The sequence below is a fragment of the Indicator indicator genome, chromosome 30 (assembly GCF_027791375.1).
Source record: "Indicator indicator isolate 239-I01 chromosome 30, UM_Iind_1.1, whole genome shotgun sequence".
NCBI lineage: Eukaryota > Metazoa > Chordata > Aves > Piciformes > Indicatoridae > Indicator > Indicator indicator.
The window spans coordinates 12999283-13020558 of NC_072039.1; the positions used below are offsets into that span (position 1 = coordinate 12999283).

General features: G+C 50.9%; 1 protein-coding gene across 1 annotated transcript in view; it reads left to right on the forward strand.

Annotated features, from left to right (window-relative positions):
- The window catches only part of RABEP1 (rabaptin, RAB GTPase binding effector protein 1), a 61067-nt gene that overhangs the window by 27519 nt on the left and 12272 nt on the right, over positions 1-21276 (forward strand). Inside the window, exons 3-9 of the mRNA XM_054394165.1 lie at positions 38-241; positions 1824-1984; positions 8741-8860; positions 11225-11360; positions 13085-13263; positions 15465-15590; positions 17822-18289. Of these exons, the coding sequence (XP_054250140.1) occupies positions 109-241; positions 1824-1984; positions 8741-8860; positions 11225-11360; positions 13085-13263; positions 15465-15590; positions 17822-18289 (1323 nt within the window). The 5' untranslated portion in view covers positions 38-108. The remainder of the gene's footprint in view (positions 1-37; positions 242-1823; positions 1985-8740; positions 8861-11224; positions 11361-13084; positions 13264-15464; positions 15591-17821; positions 18290-21276) is intronic.

Here is a 21276-nt window from a genome sequence, read left to right on the forward strand (position 1 = left end):
ATTAATCCAACTAAATGTAAGTACTGCTGCTTTTCAGAGGACCTCAAAAGGCAGAATGCAGTGCTGCAAGCAGCCCAGGATGACCTGGGGCAGCTGCGGACACAGCTGATGGAAGCTCACGCGGAGATGGAGAACATCAAGGCCATAGCTACAGTGTCTGAGACCACAAAGCAGGAAGCTATTGACGAGGTGAAGAGGCAGTGGCAAGAAGAAGTAGCTTCCCTACAAGCTATTATGAAAGGTGAGAGGCAGGCAGGCTGCTGCTGGGGCCAGACACCTCTTTAGGAGGCACTCAGTGGTTTGTGCCTGCTCTTGCACAGAGCATGGACAGCTGCTTCCCATGGCTTGGCAGAACTGGACTGTGGAAGTGATGGGGGAGCTGTGGTTTGAGTGTGTGGGAGGAGCTTGGTAGCTCTTTTCTGTTAAGAGGAGGGTCGGATTGTAGAAAGAATCATGGCAATGAAAACTCCCACATACTATAAAGCATTTCTGAGGGACTCTGAATGTGGTGCTCCATCTCTTTCCATGAAGATAAGGATGTTGCATGTGATCTGCTGAGTCTGGGAAGGGCTTTGGGAAGAGCACAGCATGAGTCTGCTCTCCTGTGTGAACACAGCTCTGCTGTCAGACAGTCAAGTGTGTCCCCCAGTGCTATCAGATGGCCTTCTCCCCAGGCTGGAGCCTGAACGTGCTGCTCTGTCAGGCCCGGGCCTTTTGTTGTTTTCTCCTGGCTGCTCTGAGCCATTTTTTGCCACCCTTGCATGTTGCACAGCTGTTGACATTTCCAAGCCCAACTCTGTGCAAGGAGCAGAGTGTAGGCTGTGAGCTGGGGCCAGGCTGTTGCCATTACTGCCTGGTTTTCTTCAAGGTTCACAAAGAGGATCACAGCATCCTGAGCCAACTGGCCATGGGCAGTTTGCTCCATCACCTGATTATCCTTTTCCCCCTAAGAAAACAAATCTTTCTGTATACTGAGTACACAGAGTCCAGTTTGTTTATGATGTACGTAGATACATGAACCAGGACCAAGGCTCAGTTGTGCCAGCTGCTGGCCTGTGTAGCCAAAGGCAGCTCCTTACCTGCAGAGGCACCATTAATACCAGGGAAGTGTGGGAAGTCCTGGTTCCTTCTGCATTTTGGACTCAGGAGGCAGGGTTTGGGTAGCTTCTTTGGTTGATGTGCTTGGAAGTACAGAGAGTGCTACTAAACAGGGAGTTAGATGTGTGAAGATGTTTTGAAATGAGCAGTTACACAGTTTGGGGGGGGCTCATTTATTTGTGCTCTAGTGATGGTACAAATTGAGATGCAGCTCCTCTGGAGCCTCTGCTTGTGTAGCTGGGGTATAAGTTGAGATGCAGCTCCTCTGGAGCCTCTGCTTGTGTAGCTGGGGTACAAATTGAGATGCAGCTCCTCTGGAGCCTCTGCTTGTGTAGCTGGGGTACAAATTGAGATGCAGCTCCTCTGGATCCTCTGCTTGTGTAGCTGGGGTACAAATTGAGATGCAGCTCCTCTGGAGCCTCTGCTTGTGTAGCTGGGGTACAAATTGAGATGCAGCTCCTCTGGAGCCTCTGCTTGTGTAGCTGGGGTACAAATTGAGATGCAGCTCCTCTGGAGCCTCTGCTTGTGTAGCTGGGGTACAAATTGAGATGCAGCTCCTCTGGATCTTTGTGTAGCTGGGGTCTGAAGAGGCAGAGGGAAGAGAGAGGAAGGGAGGGTTGGCTGCTGCTGAAGTGTGATAAATCCTTGAGTGGTTGGAGATGGAGCTGCTAAAGCTCTGGGTCACACTTCAAGTTGAAGGTAAGTTTTGCCCCTGCTGTTCCCAGAGACTGTCCGTGACTACGAGCTGCAGTACCACCACAGGCTGGAGCAGGAGCGAGCCCAGTGGAACCAGTACCGGGAGAACGTGGAGCGGGAGATCGTGGAGCTGCGGCGGCGCCTGTCCGAGGGGCAGGAGGAGGAGAACCTGGAGAATGAAATGAAAAAGGTAGGCTGGGACCTAGCTCATCACTTCTGTTTCAAGACCTGTTGCTATGCATGAGTTCATTTCTGTGGCTTGCTGTAATTCCTCAGAAGTACACAGAGCCTTCTGCCAAGGTTCAGCTCTTTGTTGATGGAAGTCATCATGACCTCATCTTGTGTTTGAATCCATGAAGGTATTTGTTGGGGCAAGCCTCCCAAGTCCAGGCTGGGGGATGGTGAGATTGAGAGCAGCCCTGCAGAAAAGGACTTAGGGATGCTGGGGGTGAGGAGCCAGCAATGGGCACTGGCAGCACAGAAGGCCAATGGCAGCCTGGGCTGCATCCAAAGCAGTGTGGCCAGAGATGGAGAGAGAGGATCCTGCCCCTCTGCTCTGGGAGACCTCACCTGCAGGGCTGTGTCCAGATATGGGACCCTGAACACAAAAGAGACAGAGAGGGTCCAGAGGAGGCCACAAAGATGATCAGAAAGCTGGAGCATCTTTGCTCTGGGGACAGGCTGGGAGAGTTGGGGCTGTTCAGCCTGAAGAAGAGAAGACTCCAGGGAGGCCTTAGAGCAGCCTTCCAGTACCTGAAGTGGACCTACAGGAGGACTGGGCAGGGACTGTTCAGAAGGGGCCATGGGGATAGGACAAGGGCCAATGGTTTGAAACTGGAGCAGGGCAAGAGTTAGGTTGGACCTCAGGAGGAAGTTCTGCACAGTGAGGTTGGGGAGACACTGGAGCAGGCTGCCCAGAGATGTGGTGAGGCCCCATCCCTGGAGACATTCAGTGATGTGTCCCTGGGTGGCCTGATCTAGCTGGAGGTGTCTCTGCTGACTTCAGGGGGGGTGGACAAGATGACCTTTGAGGATCTCTTGCAGCCTGATGCATTCTGTGATTCTGTATTGTACCTCCTCATGTGGATCCAGTAAGGGGCTTGCACCTGAGGATGTGGTAAGGTTTGGCCTTCAGCTTGTCTCAGAGCTGTGGTGACAAGATCAGATGAACTCAGGTGAAGCCTCCTTTAGGCTTTCTTGATTGAATACAACTTTATAACATTTCCTTTACAATTCTGCAGCCTTACTCCTTTTCTCACACCTTCTCAGTATGTTTTGAGGTTTTTACTGGGCATTAGATCTAAAAGGTCTTTAATTTTTCTTTAAGAGAAGTCATCTTTGTGCAGCACAGTGGTGCTGGATTCCTGGAGAACACCTGGGAGGAAACACCTAGGAAATACCTACAGCCCTGCTGTCACAAAAATACAGATGGTGAAATATAGTTGCCCTGGAGCTTGGAAAGCTCCAGATTTTCTTTTTGTTCTTCAAATATTTGTGACTCTGAAGAGCTCCTAGAAGCTGATTGAGGTGCCTTGGATTAAATTGGGGTTGTTTTGTTGCTGTTGAGTTTGAAGGTTTGGTCTGTTTTTCTTGCAGGCAGGAAGGAAATGGAACCTGTCATAATAGATCAGTATTTGGAAATCTTTGTTTCTCATATTATTCAGAGCTGCATTTAGGTGCATTTGTCTTCTCAGCTGGCTTCCAGTGGTCTTCAAGGTATTCTGAGCCAATTTGAATGCAGTAAATGATTCTATATTCAATCCAGGAGTGGAGGAACAGCTGCCAGTCTGCCACAGCACTGCAGCTGGTGACAGCAGACTGGACAGCAGCCAGCAGTGTGCTCAGGGGGCCAGGAAGGCCAACAGTATCCTGGTGTGGGTCAGGAATACTGCCCTATTCCTAGCAGGACCAGGGAAGTGGTTGTCCCAAAATACTCTCTACAGCTCTCTGAAAGGAGGCTGGAACCAGGCAAGAGTTGGTCTCTTCTTCTTAGTAACAAGTGACAGGATAAGAGGAAGTGGCCTCAGGTTGCACCAAGGGAGGTTTAGGTTGGACTTTAGAAGAATCCTGGCACAATCTTTAGGATCCTGGCACAAGCTGCCCAGGGAGGAGGCTGAATCCCCATCCTTGGAGGAGTTTCAAAGAGGCAGAGATGTGGTGCTGAGGCCCATGGTTCAGACTGGGTAGAGTCAGAGAACGGTTGGCCTGGAAGATCCTAAAGGGCTTCTCCAACCCAAAGGATTCTGTGCTTCTCTGGATCTCTGATTTCCTTGTCTCTGCTTGCTGTCAGCAGCAGCAGTGCAGTGCTGGGACCACAAACATCTCCCATCAGGAGTACTTTACCTCTTTTCCTCGTGCTGGCACAAGCAATCAGTGCTGCAAAATGGAATTCTTTTTCTAAGGCTTCTAAAGAATATATTGAATATAGCTGGTTGTAGTTTGGCCTTCACTGAGGCCACTTCACAGGTTCTTGATTTACAAAGGTAGGAGTCAGAGTAAAGCCTATGATGAGGATGATGAAGCGACTGCAGCACCTCTGGGAGGAGGAAAGGCTGAGAGCACTGGGGCTGTTGAGCCTGGAGAAGAGCAGCCCCAGAGGGGATCTTATTGATGTTTATAAATATCTGCAGGGTGGTGTCAAGAAAGGGCCAGGCCAATTTCAGTGGTGTCCTGTGATGGGACAAGAGGCAAGGAACACAAACTGGAACCCAGGAAGTTCCACTTCAACACGAGGAGAAACTTCTTTGGTGTGAGAGTGCTGGAGGCCTGGAGCAGGCTGTCCAGAGAGGTTGTGGAGTCTCCTTCTCCAGGGACTTTCAAGAGCCATCTGAAGGTGTTCCTATGTGCCCTGCCCTGGGTGACCCTGCTGGGGCATGGAGGGCTGGACTCTTTCCACCATTCTGTGATCCTATTTGCAAATGTTATGACAAAAGAATTGCTGCCATTGGAATTTTAAGACAAAAACTGTTTTATAACTGGTTTGGGCCCTATTAAGAGCAAAAAGACTTTGGTTGAAGCTGGAAGGAAGGTTCAAAATTCTGTCAGTTGGGAGGTCTTGCAGAAACAACCCTGAAGATGCAGAGTTCATAGTTTAAAAGTCCCAACAAACTGCCAGTTAGGATGTTCAAAAAATCAATCTGTCTTGACTAAGAGGTTTGTCCAATAACTAAAATCAGGAGTCATAGAATCATTAAGGTTGATAAAACCTTTAAGATCATCCAGTCCAACCATAACCCAACTGCCATGACCACTAAACTATATCCTGAAGCACCACAGCTACAGCTTCTTGAACACCTCCAGGAAAGGGGATCCACCACCTCCCTGGGAAGCCTCTTCCATTACCTGACTGATCTTGCAGCAAAGACATTTTCCCTCATCTCCAACCTAACCCTCCCCTGGCGCAGCTTAAGCTCATTGCCTTTCATCCTACTGCTGCTTACTTGGGAGAGAGACCGGCACCAGCCTCACTGCAGCCTCCTCTCAGGGAGCTGTAGAGAGCAATAAGGTCTCTCCTCAGCCTCCTCTTCTCCAGCTCCCTCAGCTGCTCCTCATATGATGCCCTCCAAACCCCTCTCCAGCCTCCCTGCTCTTCTCTGGACACCCTCCAGCCCCTCAATGTCTTTCCTATCCTGTGGCACCCAGCACTCAACCCAGTGCCCAGCCCAGGGGCACACTCCCTGCCCTGCTCCTGCTGACCACATCATTGCTGATCCAGGACAGGATGCTGGAGGCCTTCTTGGCCACCTGAGCACACTGCTGGCTCCTATTCAGCCACTGTCAACCAGGGCCCCCAGGGCCTTTTCCACCAGGCAGTTTCCAGCCACTCTGCCCCCAGGCTGTAGTGTTCTTGGGGTTGTTGTGACCCAAGGTCAGGACCCAGCCCTTGGCCTTGTTGAACCTCATCCCCTTGGCTTCAGCCTGTGGATCCAGCCTGGCCAGATCCCTCTGCAGGGCCTTCCTACCCTCCAGCAGATCAACACTGCTGCTCAGTGTAGTGTTGTCTGCAAACTGGTTGAGGGTGCCCTTGTTGTCCTCATCCATCACTGGTGTCACTGTGTGCCAGTTAGCAATCAGAAGAGCAGGTAAATAACGTTTTGAACTGTACCCCTTTAAAAGGGAAATAAAGATCCTTGGTGAGCCTAAAGGAGAAGGTGATTGGTGCATTGTTCTCTTGGAAAGCTTTCCAGGCCTGTAAAGCAGAGGAACTTGGTCTCTGTGCAACAGGAGAGGGACAAACCTGGTCTCCAGAGTACAGCTTGAAAGAATTGCTTCAGCTGCTGTGCTTGGCTTTTCTAATCTTCTCTCTCATTCAGCCTGTGAGGTTTTTCCTCAAGGAGACTAAGAATGAGATGAAAATTGGAGAAAAGGACATTTTAGTTTTACCTACAAACAAAGGAGTGAATCCCAAGCCCATAAAGAGTTGTGTTTGGCTAGCAAAGGAGTGAACTTGGGGAGCAAAGGATTGGGAAGCAAGGTAGTAATGAGTCGGATGGCTCTAGCAGGAGGTGTCCCTGCCCATGACAGGGGGTTGGAACTGGAGGAGCTTTAAGGTCCCTTCCAACCCATTCTGTGATTGTACCCAGCCCTCATTTTCCATTCTGGAAAGGATCTGGCTTGCAGTGGGAGCTGTCATGAATATGAAACCACTGTGCTTAGCACAATTGTGTCAAGCTCTGAGCAGCAGAATCCTGCAGAACAGGTATTTTGCATATGGAGAGAGCAAAAAGGACAATTCTCCTTCTGGGAAGGATGCTCATTAGTCAGAAGGGGGAAAGCTGGAAGGGGAGAGTCATCTGATTGCTGTGCCAGAGCAGGCCATAGAATCTGATAACAGAGAGCTGCTGTAGGTGGTGATGCTCAAGAACAGTGGAGGAGACTCAGAGGAACTTTAAATGGTTTATTCCTGCTGTGAGGAGAGGTTATCAAATGCTGTCTGTGCAGATTCTGCTGCTTGTTTGTGAGGAGCAAACCCAGGTGTTGCTTGAGGCTTCTCCAGACAGGTTTTTGTTCTTCAGAGAATCACAGAATGGGTTGGGTTGGAAGGGACCTCAAAGCTCATCCAGTTCCAACCCCCTGCCATGGGCAGGGACACCTCCCACCAGCCCAGGTGGCTCAAGGCCTCATCCAGCCTGGCCTTGGACACCTCCAGGGAGGGGGCAGCCACAAACACCTGTAGATGTTGGTTGGAGGAACAGCAAAGGATGTTGAGGGTTGCTGTAGCCAGCTGCCAGCAGGCAGGGCCATGGTTTGTAGGTTGGCTTGGACTCATTTTTAGCACGTTCTCTGTGGTCTGCAGCTGCCTTGCAGCAGGTTCTGCAGCTGCTGTGCTGGGGAGAGCAAGGTTTGCTCAAGCAGAAGCCCTTTGGGTGTTCTGTATTGATGAGGTGATGAGCAAATAGAGGCTGCCAAGGTGTAAAACCTTGCTCGTGGACAGGCAAATGAAGCTGGCAGAAAGAGGGAAATAAAGGTTTGCAGGGTCACACCTTGGGAGTGGTCTGGAGTAACACTGTAACACAGGAAATGTGACACTGTGGCACCTCTTGCCCAGGGGACTGCTTATGTACCATTTTTCAGTGGGACAGATGCTCTCATTTCATCCAGTAGCAAATTTAACCTCAGTTTAGGGGTCTCAGTGATTATACTTGACCTTCAAAAGAGACCCAGTGACCAGCACTCATCCTGTAAGCAGATGTGAGAGTTGGGGCTGCTCAGCCTGGAGAAGAGAAGGTTCCAGGGAGATCTTAGAGCAGCCTTGCAGTACCTGAAGGGGCTCCTGGAGAGCTGGGGAGGGACTTCTGACAAGGGCTGGGAGTGCCAGGATGAGGGACAATGGCTTTGAGTTGGGAGAGGGGAGACTGAGACTGGAGATGAGGAAGAAATTTTTGACAGTGAGGGTGGTGAGACACTGGAACAGGTTGCCCAGGGAGGTTGTGGATGCCTCCTGCCTGGAGGTGTTCAAGGCCAGGCTGGATGAGGCCTTGGCTGATGGGAAGTGTCCCTGCCCATGGCAGGGGGTTGGAACTGGAAGAGCTTTGTGGTCCCTTCCAACCCAACCCATTCTGTGATTAAGTTTTTTAAACTTAAAATTGAAAGGCAAAAATAAAATCTCACAATAAGCTTCAGTTACACAAATGCCACCAGGCCCTTGGGCTCTGTAAAGCTTTAGAGAACTCTGCAGATGAAACAGAACTAAATTTCTTCATTGTCTAAGAGCTAAATTTCTTCATTTTATTCAGTTCTGCTGCATTTTGTCTCTGCTCTTTTGCTTGTCCAGAGCACAAACACCAGCTGTGAGCACAGTGAGTGGCACAGCAAATGCAGCGGCAGGGCCGTGTGCTGGTGTCACACAGCCATACATCCCCTGCCACCTGCAGCCAGCTACTCCTCAGTCACAGATGGCAGCAGCAGTTCAGCTTCACAGAGTGCTTCACATCTCCTCCTATCAGCTCTGTTGTCTGAATGCTGCCCACAGCTGGCTCGTAAGGGCTACAGATAACCAAATGTTTTCAGGACTCTTGAATGAGCTTCTTCCAAATTATTCATCACAAGTGCAGGAATGGTCTTAGCAGTGAAGCTGGGGAGACACTGGAACAGGTTGCTGAGGGAGGCTGTGGCTGCCTGTCCCCACCATCACTCTCAAGAATTTCTTCCTCATCTCCAGTCTCAATCTCCCCTCTCTCAGCTCAAAGCCATTGTCCCTCATCCTATCATAATAGGCCCTTGTCCAAAGTCCCTCCCCAGCTCTCCTGGAGCCCCTTCAGATACTGGAAGGCTGCTCAAAGTTCTCCCTGGAGGCTTCTCTTTTCCATGCTGACAAGTATGGGATGTGGGAGTTGAAGCAGCGAATTCTGTTGGCAGGGAGATTTGGTAGTCCTGTGTCCAGCAGTGGGCCCTGCCTGGCTGAGCACCCTGCTGGTGGGTGATTTGTTTCTTGTCTTGACCCCAGGCCCAGGAGGACGCCGAGAAGCTGCGTTCAGTTGTGATGCCTATGGAAAAAGAGATTGCAGCACTAAAGGAGAAACTGACAGCAGCTGAAGAAAAAATTACAGAGTTAGAGGCATCAAAGGTGAGGTGGAGCTGTAACTGTTTCCTGATTTCTGTCTTCCATCAGGCAACTTTGATGCAGGTCACTAAAGCCAAATTTTGCAAGAAGGAAAGAGGTATGAAACGTGCCCTACACCTCCTGGAGCTCAAATAATCCATTTGGCCTGTGTGTGTTTCTCCATCTCTCTGTGCTTGTGTCTGTGTCACCTGTGCTTAGCTTTAACTGCATGGCTCCAGCTCTGCTGGCAGCAACACAAGGAGCTCGAGCTGCTGTGCTGCTGTGCTCCAGCAGCCTGGCCTTTGGGTTGTTGTCACACTTGCAGCCACAAAAAGGTTTGCACGTGGTAGAATCCTTTTCATGTACTTCCACCCAGACTCTATCTCATTTTCTAATCCTGGCTATAATCTGGGGAACTTCACCAGGATTTTTGTATCTTAAAATTTAAGTAACCCTCAGATTCATGGCAAGGGATGCTGGGCATTTGCTGCAAGAAAGCAAGGTAAGGAATTGTAAAGAATCACAGAATGGGTTGGGTTGGAAGGGACCTCAAAGCTCATTCAGTTCCAACCCCCTGCCATGGGCAGGGACACCTCCCACCAGCCCAGGTTGCTCAAGGCCTCATCCATCCTGGCCTTGAACATCTGCAGGGAGGAGGCATCCACAGCCTCCCTGGGCAACCTGTGCCAGTCTCTCTCACCCTCACTGGAAGGAATTTCCAGTCTCAATCTCCCCTCTTCCAGCTCAAAGCCATTGTCCCTCATCCTGTCACTCCCAGTCCTTGTCCGAAGTCCCTCCCCAGCTCTCCTGGAGCTCCTTCAGGTACTGGAAGGCTGCTCTGAGGTCTCAAGCACAGACTTTGGAAGTGAAGTACTTCGATCTACAGTGCTGTAAAAATGAAGTCCTTCAGATCTGCTGGAGCCCTGTCCTGCTGGGTTGCAGTGAGCTTAACGGGATCAGTGAAACAAGGAAGTTCTTTTTTCTCTTTCCCTCCACCCCCTCACCCCTCCCCTTCCCTGCTTCCCAAGGGCTGTTCTCTGGGAGTCACATTTCCCCAATTCAAAGGCTGAAGGGCTAGCAGACAGGAGAGTTGGTGTTCTGCAGCAGGATAAGGTATCCCCACCAGCAAGGGCAAGTTAGAGCTGCACTCTGAGTTCAGGACACTCTGGTGTCTGTGGATGCCATTCAGCAGCGTTCTGGAGCCTGTTGGGAATTGCCTGAAGGATTTTGTTTCCTTTGGAATAAAAACTTTGTGATTGCTGCCTCAGCAAACCATAAAACTGGCTGGTGCCTTGGAGAAACCTTTCAACCCATTCCTTGCTCCAAGACAGGATCCATGGCTACAGGACAGCTGTTTGTGTAAAGCTGTCTGAACGTTCTCAGCAGAGATCTGCAGTCCGTGCAGGATGGTCAGTCCAAGCCTTTGTTAGGTTTGTCATTTAGACAAACTAACAAACAGAAAACTTCTGGTATGTTTATTTAGTCTTTCCTGATGTCCTTTTTTTGTTGACAGATCTTCCTTTCTTTTTGCAGAGGTCATTCTGGAGTGTGAATGTTGTTTTGTCTTGTCTGTCTTCAAGGGCTGGAGCAGCTTTGCTGTGAGGCCAGGCTCAGGGAGCTGGGGGTGTTCAGTCTGGAGAGGAGAAGACTCCAGGGGGACCTTAGAGCTGCCTTCCAGTACCTGAAGGGATCCTACACAAATACTGTAGAGGGAGTTTTCCTGAGGGTGTCTGAGACAGGACAAGGGGAATGGTTTGAAGCTGAGGCAGAGCAGGGTTAGACTGGAGCTGAGGAAGAAGTTCTTCAGTACAAGGGTGGTGAGACTGGAATGGGTTGCCTAGGGAGGCTGTGGATGCCTCCTGCCTGGAGCTGTTCAAGACCAGGTTGGATGAGGCCTTGAGCAGCCTGGGCTAGTTGAGAGGTGTCCCTGCCCATGGCAGAGAGATTGGGGGAGATGATCTCTGAGGTCACTTCCAACCTGAGCCATTCTGTGATGAGCTTGCCCACAGTCCTGTCTCCTGACTGCTGTCATTGCTCTCTTTTGAACTGAACCCACATCCTACTTAGTTGTGGGCTTATCAGTGTTGGTTAAAGGATTCCTTCACTGTTCTTCTTATGTGTTTGCCTCTTGACCATCTTGTTGGGACCCAGCTGTTGTAGCTGTCATACACTGATGGCTTTGGCTTAGCAGAAGGTTACTGAGGAGCCATTTCAGACATAAATACAAGTACTGGAAGTCAAGTATTTGTGATTTCTAGAGATAAACTTGTCCTTCTGCCCCTGCATCTTACCCCAACAGCTGACACTGTGACTTCTACCCAAAAGGAAATGCCTGAGAGTGTTCCCCACTGAGGTGGTAGGACTGAGATTTCCTTCTCTTTCATTCAGGTTAAAGAACTGAACCATTACTTGGAAGCTGAGAAATCATGCAGGACAGACTTAGAGATGTATGTGGCTGTTCTCAACACACAGAAATCAGTCCTGCAAGAAGATGCAGAGAAGCTGAGGAAAGAACTGCATGAAGGTACCTATCTAATACTAATCCTTTTGGTTCTCTTCCATTGAGGGTGTAAACCCAACATGGCTGTTCCTTATTTTCCTGTTTCTTAGCTGAATGGGATTTAAAAAAATAATTGTGGGGAGAAGCAGCAGAATGAAATGTAAAAGCCCCTCAGATGTTTACAGCAGGGGTGTATGTGGAGTCCTGTATGATGGAGAAGAACAACAGAGACATTCTTTATGAGGGATGCCTTTGAATTCCTGCTGAGTGCTTTGAGTGGTGCATGCTTGCTTCTTACTGAAGGGCTTTTGCTGGTGCCCTGGAGTTGTGTGCAGTTCTGGGCATTATTTCCATGACATTTTGATTCGCCTCCCTGAGGTATCTCGGTTCTGAGTGCCTGGTGCTGGGATGGATGTGTGAGTGTGCATGGAGTCATTGAATTGTTTCTGTTGGAAAAGATCTTGAAGATCGTGGAGTCCAACCATTCTCTAACTCTGCCAGAGCTGGTGCTAAACCATGGCCCTCAGCACCACATCTCTGTGGCTTTTAAACCCCTCCAGGGATGGGGATTCAACCACCTCCATGGGCAGCCTGTGCCAGTGCCAGTGAAGAATTTTCTTCTACTGTCCAATCTAAACCTCCCCTGGTGCAGCTTAAGGCTGTTTCCTGTGATGCTATCACATGCATGCCAGCACAGAGCAGAATCTCTGTGGAGAAGTGAAAAAGGAACCTTCAGCTGAACCAGAGTCTAAAGACAAGCTTTTGAAACCAGCACTGAAAAAATAAACTCTTTAGACCTCATGAATGCAGTTAAGGCCTTAGGCCTCTAGTTGTGTCACCTGTCAGGGACACAGCCCTAAAGACAAGCTGAGTTTGAGAATCCAGAAGTCTTCCTTGCAGTGAGAGGAAATCACAGGATGGTAGGGGTTAGAAGAGACCTCTGCAGACCATGGAGTCCAACTTCCCTGCCAGAGCAGGGTCACCCAGGGCAGGTCACACAGGAACACATCCAGGTTGGCCTTGAAAGTCTCCAGAGAAGGAGACTCTACAACCTCTCTGGGTAGCCTGCTCCAGGGCTCCAGCAACCTCACAGTTCCCTCTCATGTTTAGATAGAACTTACTATGTTCAAGTTTATACTCAGTACCTCCTGTCCTGTCGCTGGGGACCACTGAGAGGAGTCTGGCCCCATCTTCCTGACCCCCACCCTTAGATATGTGTAAGCATTGATGAGATCCCCCCTCAGCCTCCTTTTCTCCAAGCTAACCATCCCAAGCTCTCGCAGCCTTTCCCTATATAAGAGATGGCCCTGGAACTGCACAGGGAAGGTGAGGTTGGAGATGAGGAAAAATTTCTTTGCTGCAGCAGTGGTAAGGGATTGGCAACAGGCACAAACTGGAGCCCAGGAGGTTCCATCTGAAGATGAGGAGAAACTTATTTGGTGTGAGGGTGCTGGAGGCCTAGAACAGGCTGCCCAGGGAGGTGGTGGAGTCCCCATCCCTGGAGGTGTTCAAGAAACCTGTGGCCATGGCACTTGGGGCCATGGTTTGGTGGCCATGGTGGTGTTGGCTTGCTGATTGGACTGGATGATCTCAGAGGCCTTTTCCAACCCAAACAATTCCATGATCCTAAAAGGCTGCCCAGAGCCTGGCTGTTCGTGGTTAGAACAACAACAACTTGAACTCAGCAAAGTGCTTCTCTGTGAGGTTCTGAACCAGCATGTGCTGAACACCCCTTTCTTTTTGAACAGTCTGCCATCTCTTGGAGCAGGAGAGGCAGCAGCACAACCAGCTGAAGCACACCTGGCAGAAAGCCAACGACCAGTTCCTGGAGTCCCAGCGCCTGCTGATGAGGGACATGCAGCGCATGGAGATCGTCCTCACCTCCGAGCAGCTGCGCCAGGTCGAGGAGCTGAAAAAAAAGGACCAGGTTGCTTGCTGTCTTCCTTTCCTCTTGTGGAGTGAGGCTACTTTCATGTGGGGTAACAGGAGTGGAAGTCACAGGCTGGAGGGGTGCTGGTGGAGGTTGTTAATGTCTCAGCAGATGACGTCTGACAGTGTCCACCGTTGTCCACTCAAGTGCCAGCTGACAGCTCCAGCAGAGACTCTCCATTTGGGCCAAGGTTTCACTGCTAGTGTACAGAGCAACTTGAATGGGGCTGGTGTCAGTATTGTTAAATGAAAAGGTGATACCTGACAACCAGAAGCTCAGCTCCGAGGAAGATCAATATTGTCTGGAGAGGAGAAGGCTCTGAGAGAGTTGGGAGTGCAGTCTGGAGAGGAGAAGGCTCCCAGGAGACCTTCTTGTGGCCTTGCAGTATCTGAAGGGGCTACAAGAAAGCTGGGGAGGGACTTTATAGGGTGTCAGGGAGTGATAGGACTAGGGGGAATGGAGCAAATCTAGAAGTGGGGAGATTCAGATTGGATGTTAGGAAGAAGTTTTACACCATGAGGGTGGTGAGAGACTGGCACAGGTTGCCCAGGGAGGTGGTGGAAGCCTCATCCCTGGAGGTTTTTGCAGCCAGGCTGGATGTGGCTGTGAGCAACCTGATGTAGTGTGAGGTGTCCCATGGCAGGACATGGAGCTGGATGAGCCTTGAGGTCCCTTCCAACCCTGACAATTCTGTGACTCTATGATTCTATATCACAGAAGCACAGAATGGTAGGGGTTGGAAGGGACCTCCAGTGGTCCAAGCCACCTGCCAGAGCAGGGCAGGTTACACAGGAACACATCCAGGCAGGTTTGGAATCTCTCCAGAGAAAGAGACTCCACAACCTCTCTGGGCAGCCTGTTCTAGGCCTCCAGCACCCTCACACCAAATAAGTTTCTCCTCATCTTCAAATGGAACCTCCTGGGCTCCAGTTTGTGCCTGTTGCCCCTTGTCCTGTTGCAGGAATCACTGAGAAGAGTCTGGCCCCATCCATCCTAAGGGTGTCAGGATAGCAAGTTTCACTTCTTTCTAGGGTTTTCCAATAAATCCGTACCTCAGGCATGAATGAAGTTATCTGATTCATGGGCAGGTGACCAAGCTTCATGACCTGCTGTTCTGTGGTGTCCTTTCCCATACGTTCTGATCCATTGCTTAGAGTGATCAAGACACTTCTGTTTTTCACTGTTTGGGTTTTTTTCCCAGTGTTGATGCTTGTCTGATGACAGAGAACCAGAGAACCAGTTTAGTTAGGAGAGACCTTTTAGATCATCCAGTCCAGCATTTAATGCAGCACTGTCAGGTCACCATTAAACCATGACCCTCAGCACCACTTCTCCACAGCTTTGAAAGGCCCCCGGGGATGGGGATGCTAGCGCTGCCCTGGGCAGGCTGGGCCAGGCTTTGACAACCCTTAGGGGAAGAAATTGTTCCTCATGTCCAACCTAAACCTTCCCTGGTACAACTTGAGGCTCTTTTCTCTTGTCCTACTGCTTGTTTCTTGAGAGAAGAGCCCAACCCCCACCTGGCTCCAGCCTCCTCTCAGGGAGCTGTAGGAGCAATGAGGTCTCCTCTCAGCCTCCTTTTCTCCAGGATGAACAACCGCAGCTCCCTCAGCTGCTCCTCCCCAGCCCTATTCTCCACACCTTTCACCACCCTTGTTGACCTTCTCTAGACATCCTCCAGCCCCTCAAAGTCCTTCTTGGAGTGAGGACCCCAAAACTGACCCCAGGATTCAAGGTGCAGCCTCCCCAGTGCTGAGTCCATGGGGCACAATCCCTGCCCTGCTCCTGCTGCCCACACCATTGCTGATCCAGGCCAGGATGCTGGTGGCCTTGTTGGCCATCTGTGCACAGGGGCTGTTAGTGCTGCAGATCCATGATCAGATTGCACCCACTGAGCAGTGTCATAGCTGCTTTGATTGTTTGTTTGGTACTCTCTGTATTAAGAACTGTATCTAGGTGCTATGACCTGTGAAAAAAATGAGTCTGGAGCTTGAACTGGTCACCAAACTTGAAAAGTAAGTTCTGCTTTACATCAGGGGGGTTGCCTTATAGAATGGACTCTAGGCTGTTAACCCCAAGAATCCTTAAGTCATAAATTCAGGGGCTTTAACCAAAAGACTCTTTTCCAGTGCCACCTTTATAGCTTACTGCAGAGAAATTTCATCCTGCTTATGTGTGCTCTTGATCCTAATTTCTAGGAAGAAGATGATCAGCAAAGGCTAAGCAAGAGAAAGGAGCAGAATCAGAAGGGTTCAGATGATGAAACAAAAGCTTCCTGTTCTCTAGCCACTGAGGAAACCCTCCTCCAGCTCTCTAATGAAGAGGTAAAACAGCAGGGTGCTTCAGAGCAGCTCTGACCTCCCATTCATGCCCTCAGGATGATGGTTCCAAATGGAAATGCAAAAGCCCTTTACCCTATGTAGCTTGTAACTCCTGAGGGGCACCTGAGTGTCTAAATTGTAATAAAGCCTGGAAGGTGCTGGACCTGTTGAGGTGATAAAAAGGAGCCCTGTGGAAAAGGATTTGGGGGTTATGGTAGGTGAGAAGCTGGGCAGGAGCCAGCAATGGGCACTGGCAGCACAGAATGCCAAGGGCAGCTGGGCTATATCCAAAGCAGTGTGGGCAGAGCTGGAGAGAGAGGATCCTGCCCCTCTGCTCTGCTCTGCTCTGCTCTGCTCTGGAGAGACCTCACCTGCAGGGCTGTGTTCAGCTCTGCAGTGTTCCACACAGGAAGGACATGGACCTGCTGGAGAGGATCCAGAGGAGGCCACAGATCAGAGAATGGATCACCTCTGCTCTGGGGACAGGCTGAAAGAGCTGGAGCTGTTCAGCCTGGAGAAGAGAAGGCTTCAGAGAGCCCTTAGAGCAGCCTTCCAGTACCTGAAGGGGCTACAAGAAGGCTGCAGAGGGACTGCTCCCAAAGGCCTGCAGGGACAGGACTAGGGGCAAAGGTTTGGAGAGCAGAGCAGATTGAGATTGGATGTGAGGAACAAGTTCTGCACCAGGAGGCTGCTGGAACACTGGAACAGGTTGCCCAGGGAGGTATCTCCCTGGAGATATTCAAGGTCAGGCTGGGGAAGGCTGTGAGCAAGCTGCACTAGTAGAGGATGTCCCTGCTGACTGCAGGGGGGTTGGACTGGATGAGCTTTGGGGGTCCCTTCCCACCCAGCCCATTCTCTGATTGCAGTGCAGAAAGGCTCCTCTTTCTCCAGAGGTCTGTTTGCAGTGTTTCTCCCTTGACATGGCCCATGACACAGCAGAAGTGGCTGATCTAATGGCAGGTGTGCTGCCAGCAGGGCCAGGCTGTTCCAATAAGCAATTCCTGCTCTCTTTGCAGTGCTACCAATAAACAAAAATAGATCAAGAGCCTCAGTGTACCTCACCTACATCACAGGACAGTTAGTGTGGCTTTGGTACTGGCATTCCTCTCTCTATTTCAGCCCAGCCTCTTCCTTTCTCATTTTGTTTTGTGTACAAATAACCTTTTAAAGACCAGATTTCTTTTTGTTCAATGTTCTGTCAAACACTCAAAGCAGAAGAAAGCAGTCTAGAGCAGACTTTATATGCCTGCTTCTCCAGTTATTTTTAATGCTAATGTGAAGTCTTTACACAAGGCCTCTGGAGTTACATGTGGCAGTGAAGTATTTGCCTTGCTGTGTGGATTGCTGGCTGGCTGTCCAGGCCCAAGGAGTTGTGATAAACTGAGTCAAACCCAGCTGGTGGCCAGTCACAGCAGTGTCCCCAGGGCTCAGTGCTGGGGCCAGTTGTGTTTAACATCCTCATCGGTGATGAGGAGATCAGGGCACCCTCAGCAAGTTTGTAGAGCACAACAAGCTGGGTGGCAGCTTGGATCTGCTGGAGGGTAGGAAGGCCCTGCAGAGGGATCTGGCCAGGCTGGATCCACAGGCTGAAGCCAAGGGGATGAGGTTCAACAAGGCCAAGGGCTGGGTCCTGACCTTGGGTCACAACAACCCCAAGAACACTACAGCCTGGGGGCAGAGTGGCTGGAAACTGCCTGGTGGAAAAGGCCCTGGGGGCCCTGGTTGACAGTGGCTGAATAGGAGCCAGCAGTGTGCTCAGGTGGCCAAGAAGGCCTCCAGCATCCTGTCCTGGATCAGCAATGATGTGGTCAGCAGGAGCAGGGCAGGGAGTGTGCCCCTGGGCTGGGCACTGGGTTGAGTGCTGGGTGCCACAGGATAGGAAAGACATTGAGGGGCTGGAGGGTGTCCAGAGAAGAGCAGGGAGGCTGGAGAGGGGTTTGGAGGGCATCATATGAGGAGCAGCTGAGGGAGCTGGAGAAGAGGAGGCTGAGGAGAGACCTTATTGCTCTCTACAGCTCCCTGAGAGGATTCCTTTTCCCCTTGGTGTTTGCTTTGGGTTTTAATTCCAGCTGATACATTTCAGTTCTCTTGCCTTTTCTTTGCCATGTTTAGCTTAGTAATCAGATGTTGTTGCCAAAGCCACTTTCAGCTTGCCTTTCCCTTGGTGCATTCCTCCTGTGCCATGCTTCTAGCCTACAGTATTTGATGTTTTCTTCCTTGTTTCTCAATTCCAGGTGCAAGTCAACAGCACCCACGGCTCAGTCCATTCGCTGGATGCAGACCTGCTGCTTTCTTCTGGTGAATCTTTCAGTAAAGCAGACAATGACATGTTCAAAGATGGGCTGCGGAGAGCACAGTCCACAGACAGCCTGGGCACCTCTGGATCCTTACAGTCCAAAGCCTTAGGATACAACAACAAAGCAAAATCTGCTGGGAACCTGGATGAGTCTGACTTTGGACCACTTGTGGGAGCAGATTCAGCCTCTGAGAACTTTGATACAGCTTCCCTTGGGTCTCTGCAGATGCCAAGTGGGTTCATGCTAACCAAAGACCAGGAAAAAGCAATCAAAGCCATGACCCCAGAGCAAGAGGAGACAGCTTCCCTGCTCTCCAGCGTGACCCAAGGGCTGGAGAGTGCTTACGTCTCGCCCAGCGGCTACCGCCTGGTCAGTGAGACCGAGTGGAACCTGCTGCAGAAGGAGGTGAGCACCACTGCTGCCTGCTGGGGGACAGCTCTTCTGAGCCTGCTCTTCACAGTCAAGTGTGGAAGCAAATAAGTCACACAGTCATCATAGAATGGGTTGGATTGGAAGGGACCTTAAAGCTCCTCCAGTTCCAACCCCCTGCCATGGGCAGGGACACCTCCCAGCTTGCTCAGGGCCTCATCCAGGCTGGCCTTGAACACCTCCAGAGAGGAGGCATCCACGGCCTTCCTGGGCAACCTGTTCCAGTCTCTCCCCACATTTACTCTCAAGAATTTCTTCCTCCTCTCCAGTCTCAATCTGCCCTCTTCCAGCTCAAAGGGGATTTGGCACTTAGGGCAGGGGTGGCTGTTGAAGTTGCAAATATGTGAGGAGGGGAAAAAAGAGGGGAGACCTTGAAGGACAGGAGAAAATGGGAAGCTAAGGATGTTGTAGTACGACTGGGGGTGACTAGGGAAGTGCAGCCATGGACACAGGGAGCTGAGCTAACAGTGCTGCTTTGCCTGCCAGGGAGTTGGACTGAGGACTGTTTATTTGAGATGATGAAGGAACTGGAGCACCTCTGTTGTGAGGAAAGACAGAGTCCTGGGGCTGTTTGGTCTGGAGAAGAGAAGGCTGAGAGGGGATCTGATCAATGTCAACAAATATCTGAGGGGTGGCTGTCAGGAGGATGCAGCCAGGCTCCTTCCAGTGGTACCCAGTGACAGCACAAGGGGCAGGGTATGAAAACTCAATCACAGGAAATTCCACCTCCACATGAGGAGAAACTTGTTTGGTGTGAGGGTGCTGGAGGCCTGGAGCAGGCTGCCCAGAGAGGTTGTGGAGTCTCCTTCTCCAGAGACTTTCAAATCTACCTGGCTGTGTTCCTATGTGCCCTGCCCTGGGTGACCCTGCTCTGGCAGGGGGTTGGTCCCTTCCAACCCCTAGAATTCTGTGATTCCATGATTGTGCATGGTGTGCACTTTAGAACTGAGCAGCCATGACATGCATGACACATACAGCTAGCACAGAGGAAGCTTTGGAAAGTTGTTGGGGGCTTGTATCATCAGAAAACAATTTCTGAGGGCAGCACACAGCAGCTCAGCCCTAGCACTGTGCTGGGGGAGCAAGGAAAGGGCTGCTTCTGGGTGTGCTGCCTCTGAGATTTGCAGCAGCTCCATGTGATGGCAGTTCAAAGCCTGCTGTGGGCTTCTTGCAGAAAAGAGAAGTGCTGTGGGGCTCCTGTGGTTATTCTGGCAAAGGAAGAGAGGCCAAGGCTCAACGCTTTCTGGGGAAGAAAAGGCAAGAGGAGGCAGATAACAATCCATGAGTGGAAAGGAAGGCAAAATGGGGGTAAAAAATGGAATTGAATCACAGAACAGTCAAGGTTGGAAGAAATCTCTGGGGATCATCCAGTCCAACCCCTCTGTAAAGCAGGGCACCCAGGGCAGGTCACACAGGAACATGCTCAGGTGGGTTGGGAAGATCTCAGAGGAGACTCCACAACCTCTCTGGGCAGCCTGCTCCAGGCCTCCAGCACCCTCACACCAAACAAGTTTCTCCTCATGTGGAGGTGGAATTTCCTGTGATTGAGTTTCCATCCCTGCCCCTCATGCTGTCACTGGGTACCCCTGGAAGGAGCCTGGCTACATCTTCCTGACAGCCACCCTGCAGATATTTGTAGACATTCATAAGGTCCCCTCTCTGTCTTCTCTCCAGGCTCCACAGCCCCAGGTCTCTGTCTTTCCTCCTCACAAAGATCCTCCAACCCCCTCATCATCCTCACAGCCTCCATTGGCCTCTGCAGTAGTTCCCTGTCCCTCTCTGTCTGGGCAGCCCAGAACTGTGCACAATACTCCAGAGAGAAGAATGCAGTGCCAGAGAAGAGGCCAGGCAGAGCCCAGATGAAATGAGGAACTGGTGATATTTTATTTCCTCAGCTGGTTGGAATTCAGCTGATCTGCAAATCAGTACCTAGGAGGTCTCTCCAAACCCACTTTCAAGTGGCTTGGATTTTGTGTTGCTGCTAGTTTGTAGTATCTGGAGAAATTCCAGCCCTGTGAGCTCAGAGCTGAGTTAACTCTTCCACCCTGGAGTATTTTCTTGCCCTGGGGACATTTTGGTGGCACGTTACTCCAACCCTTTTTTAGAGTTCAGAAAAGAACTGCACTGCTGCCCACATGTTCCTGGAGGCAGGAGCAGGGGCAGGGTGTGGGAGTGCCACTCAGTGTGGGGCAGACATGGAACAGCAAATCCAAGCCCAGTGTCAGCTCAGATCTCACAGCTGAGGCTTTGTTCAAACTTCCCCTTGGCCTAAACCATTTCAGTTTCCAAAGGGCATCTGGCTTACTGTTTCACAGAGTCACAGATGGCATTGGGCTAGAAGGGACCTTCAAAGGTCATCTTGTCCAACCTCCTGCAGGCAGCAGGGACACCTCCAACTAGATCAGGCTGCCCAGGGCCACATCCAGTCTGATCTTGAATGTCTCCAGGGATGGAGCCTCACCACATCCCTGGGCAGCCTGTTCAGTGCCTCAGCACTCTCTTTGTGCAGAACTTCCTCCTTACATCCAGCCTAGCTCTGCCCTGCTCCAGTTTCAAACCGTTGGCCCTTGTTCTATCCCCACAGGCCCTTCTGAACAGCCCCTCTCCAGCCTTCCTGTAAGGCCACTTCAGATAAAGAAATGCAGCTCTAAGGTCTGCCTGGAACCTTCTCCTGTCCATGACGACAGGAACCTCAACAGCCCCAACTCTCCCAGTCCGTTCCCATAGCAGAGTTTTTCCAGCTCTCTGATCATCTTCATGGCCTCCTCTGGATCCTCTCCAGCAGGTCCATGTCCTTCCTGTGTGGAACACTGCAGAGCTGAACACAGCCCTGCAGGTGAGGTCAGAGCAGAGGGGCAGGATCCTCTCTCTCCAGCTCTGCCCACACTGCTTTGGATGCAGCCCAGGCTGCCCTTGGCCTTCTCTGCTGCCAGTGCCCATTGCTGGCTCCTGCCCAGCTTCTC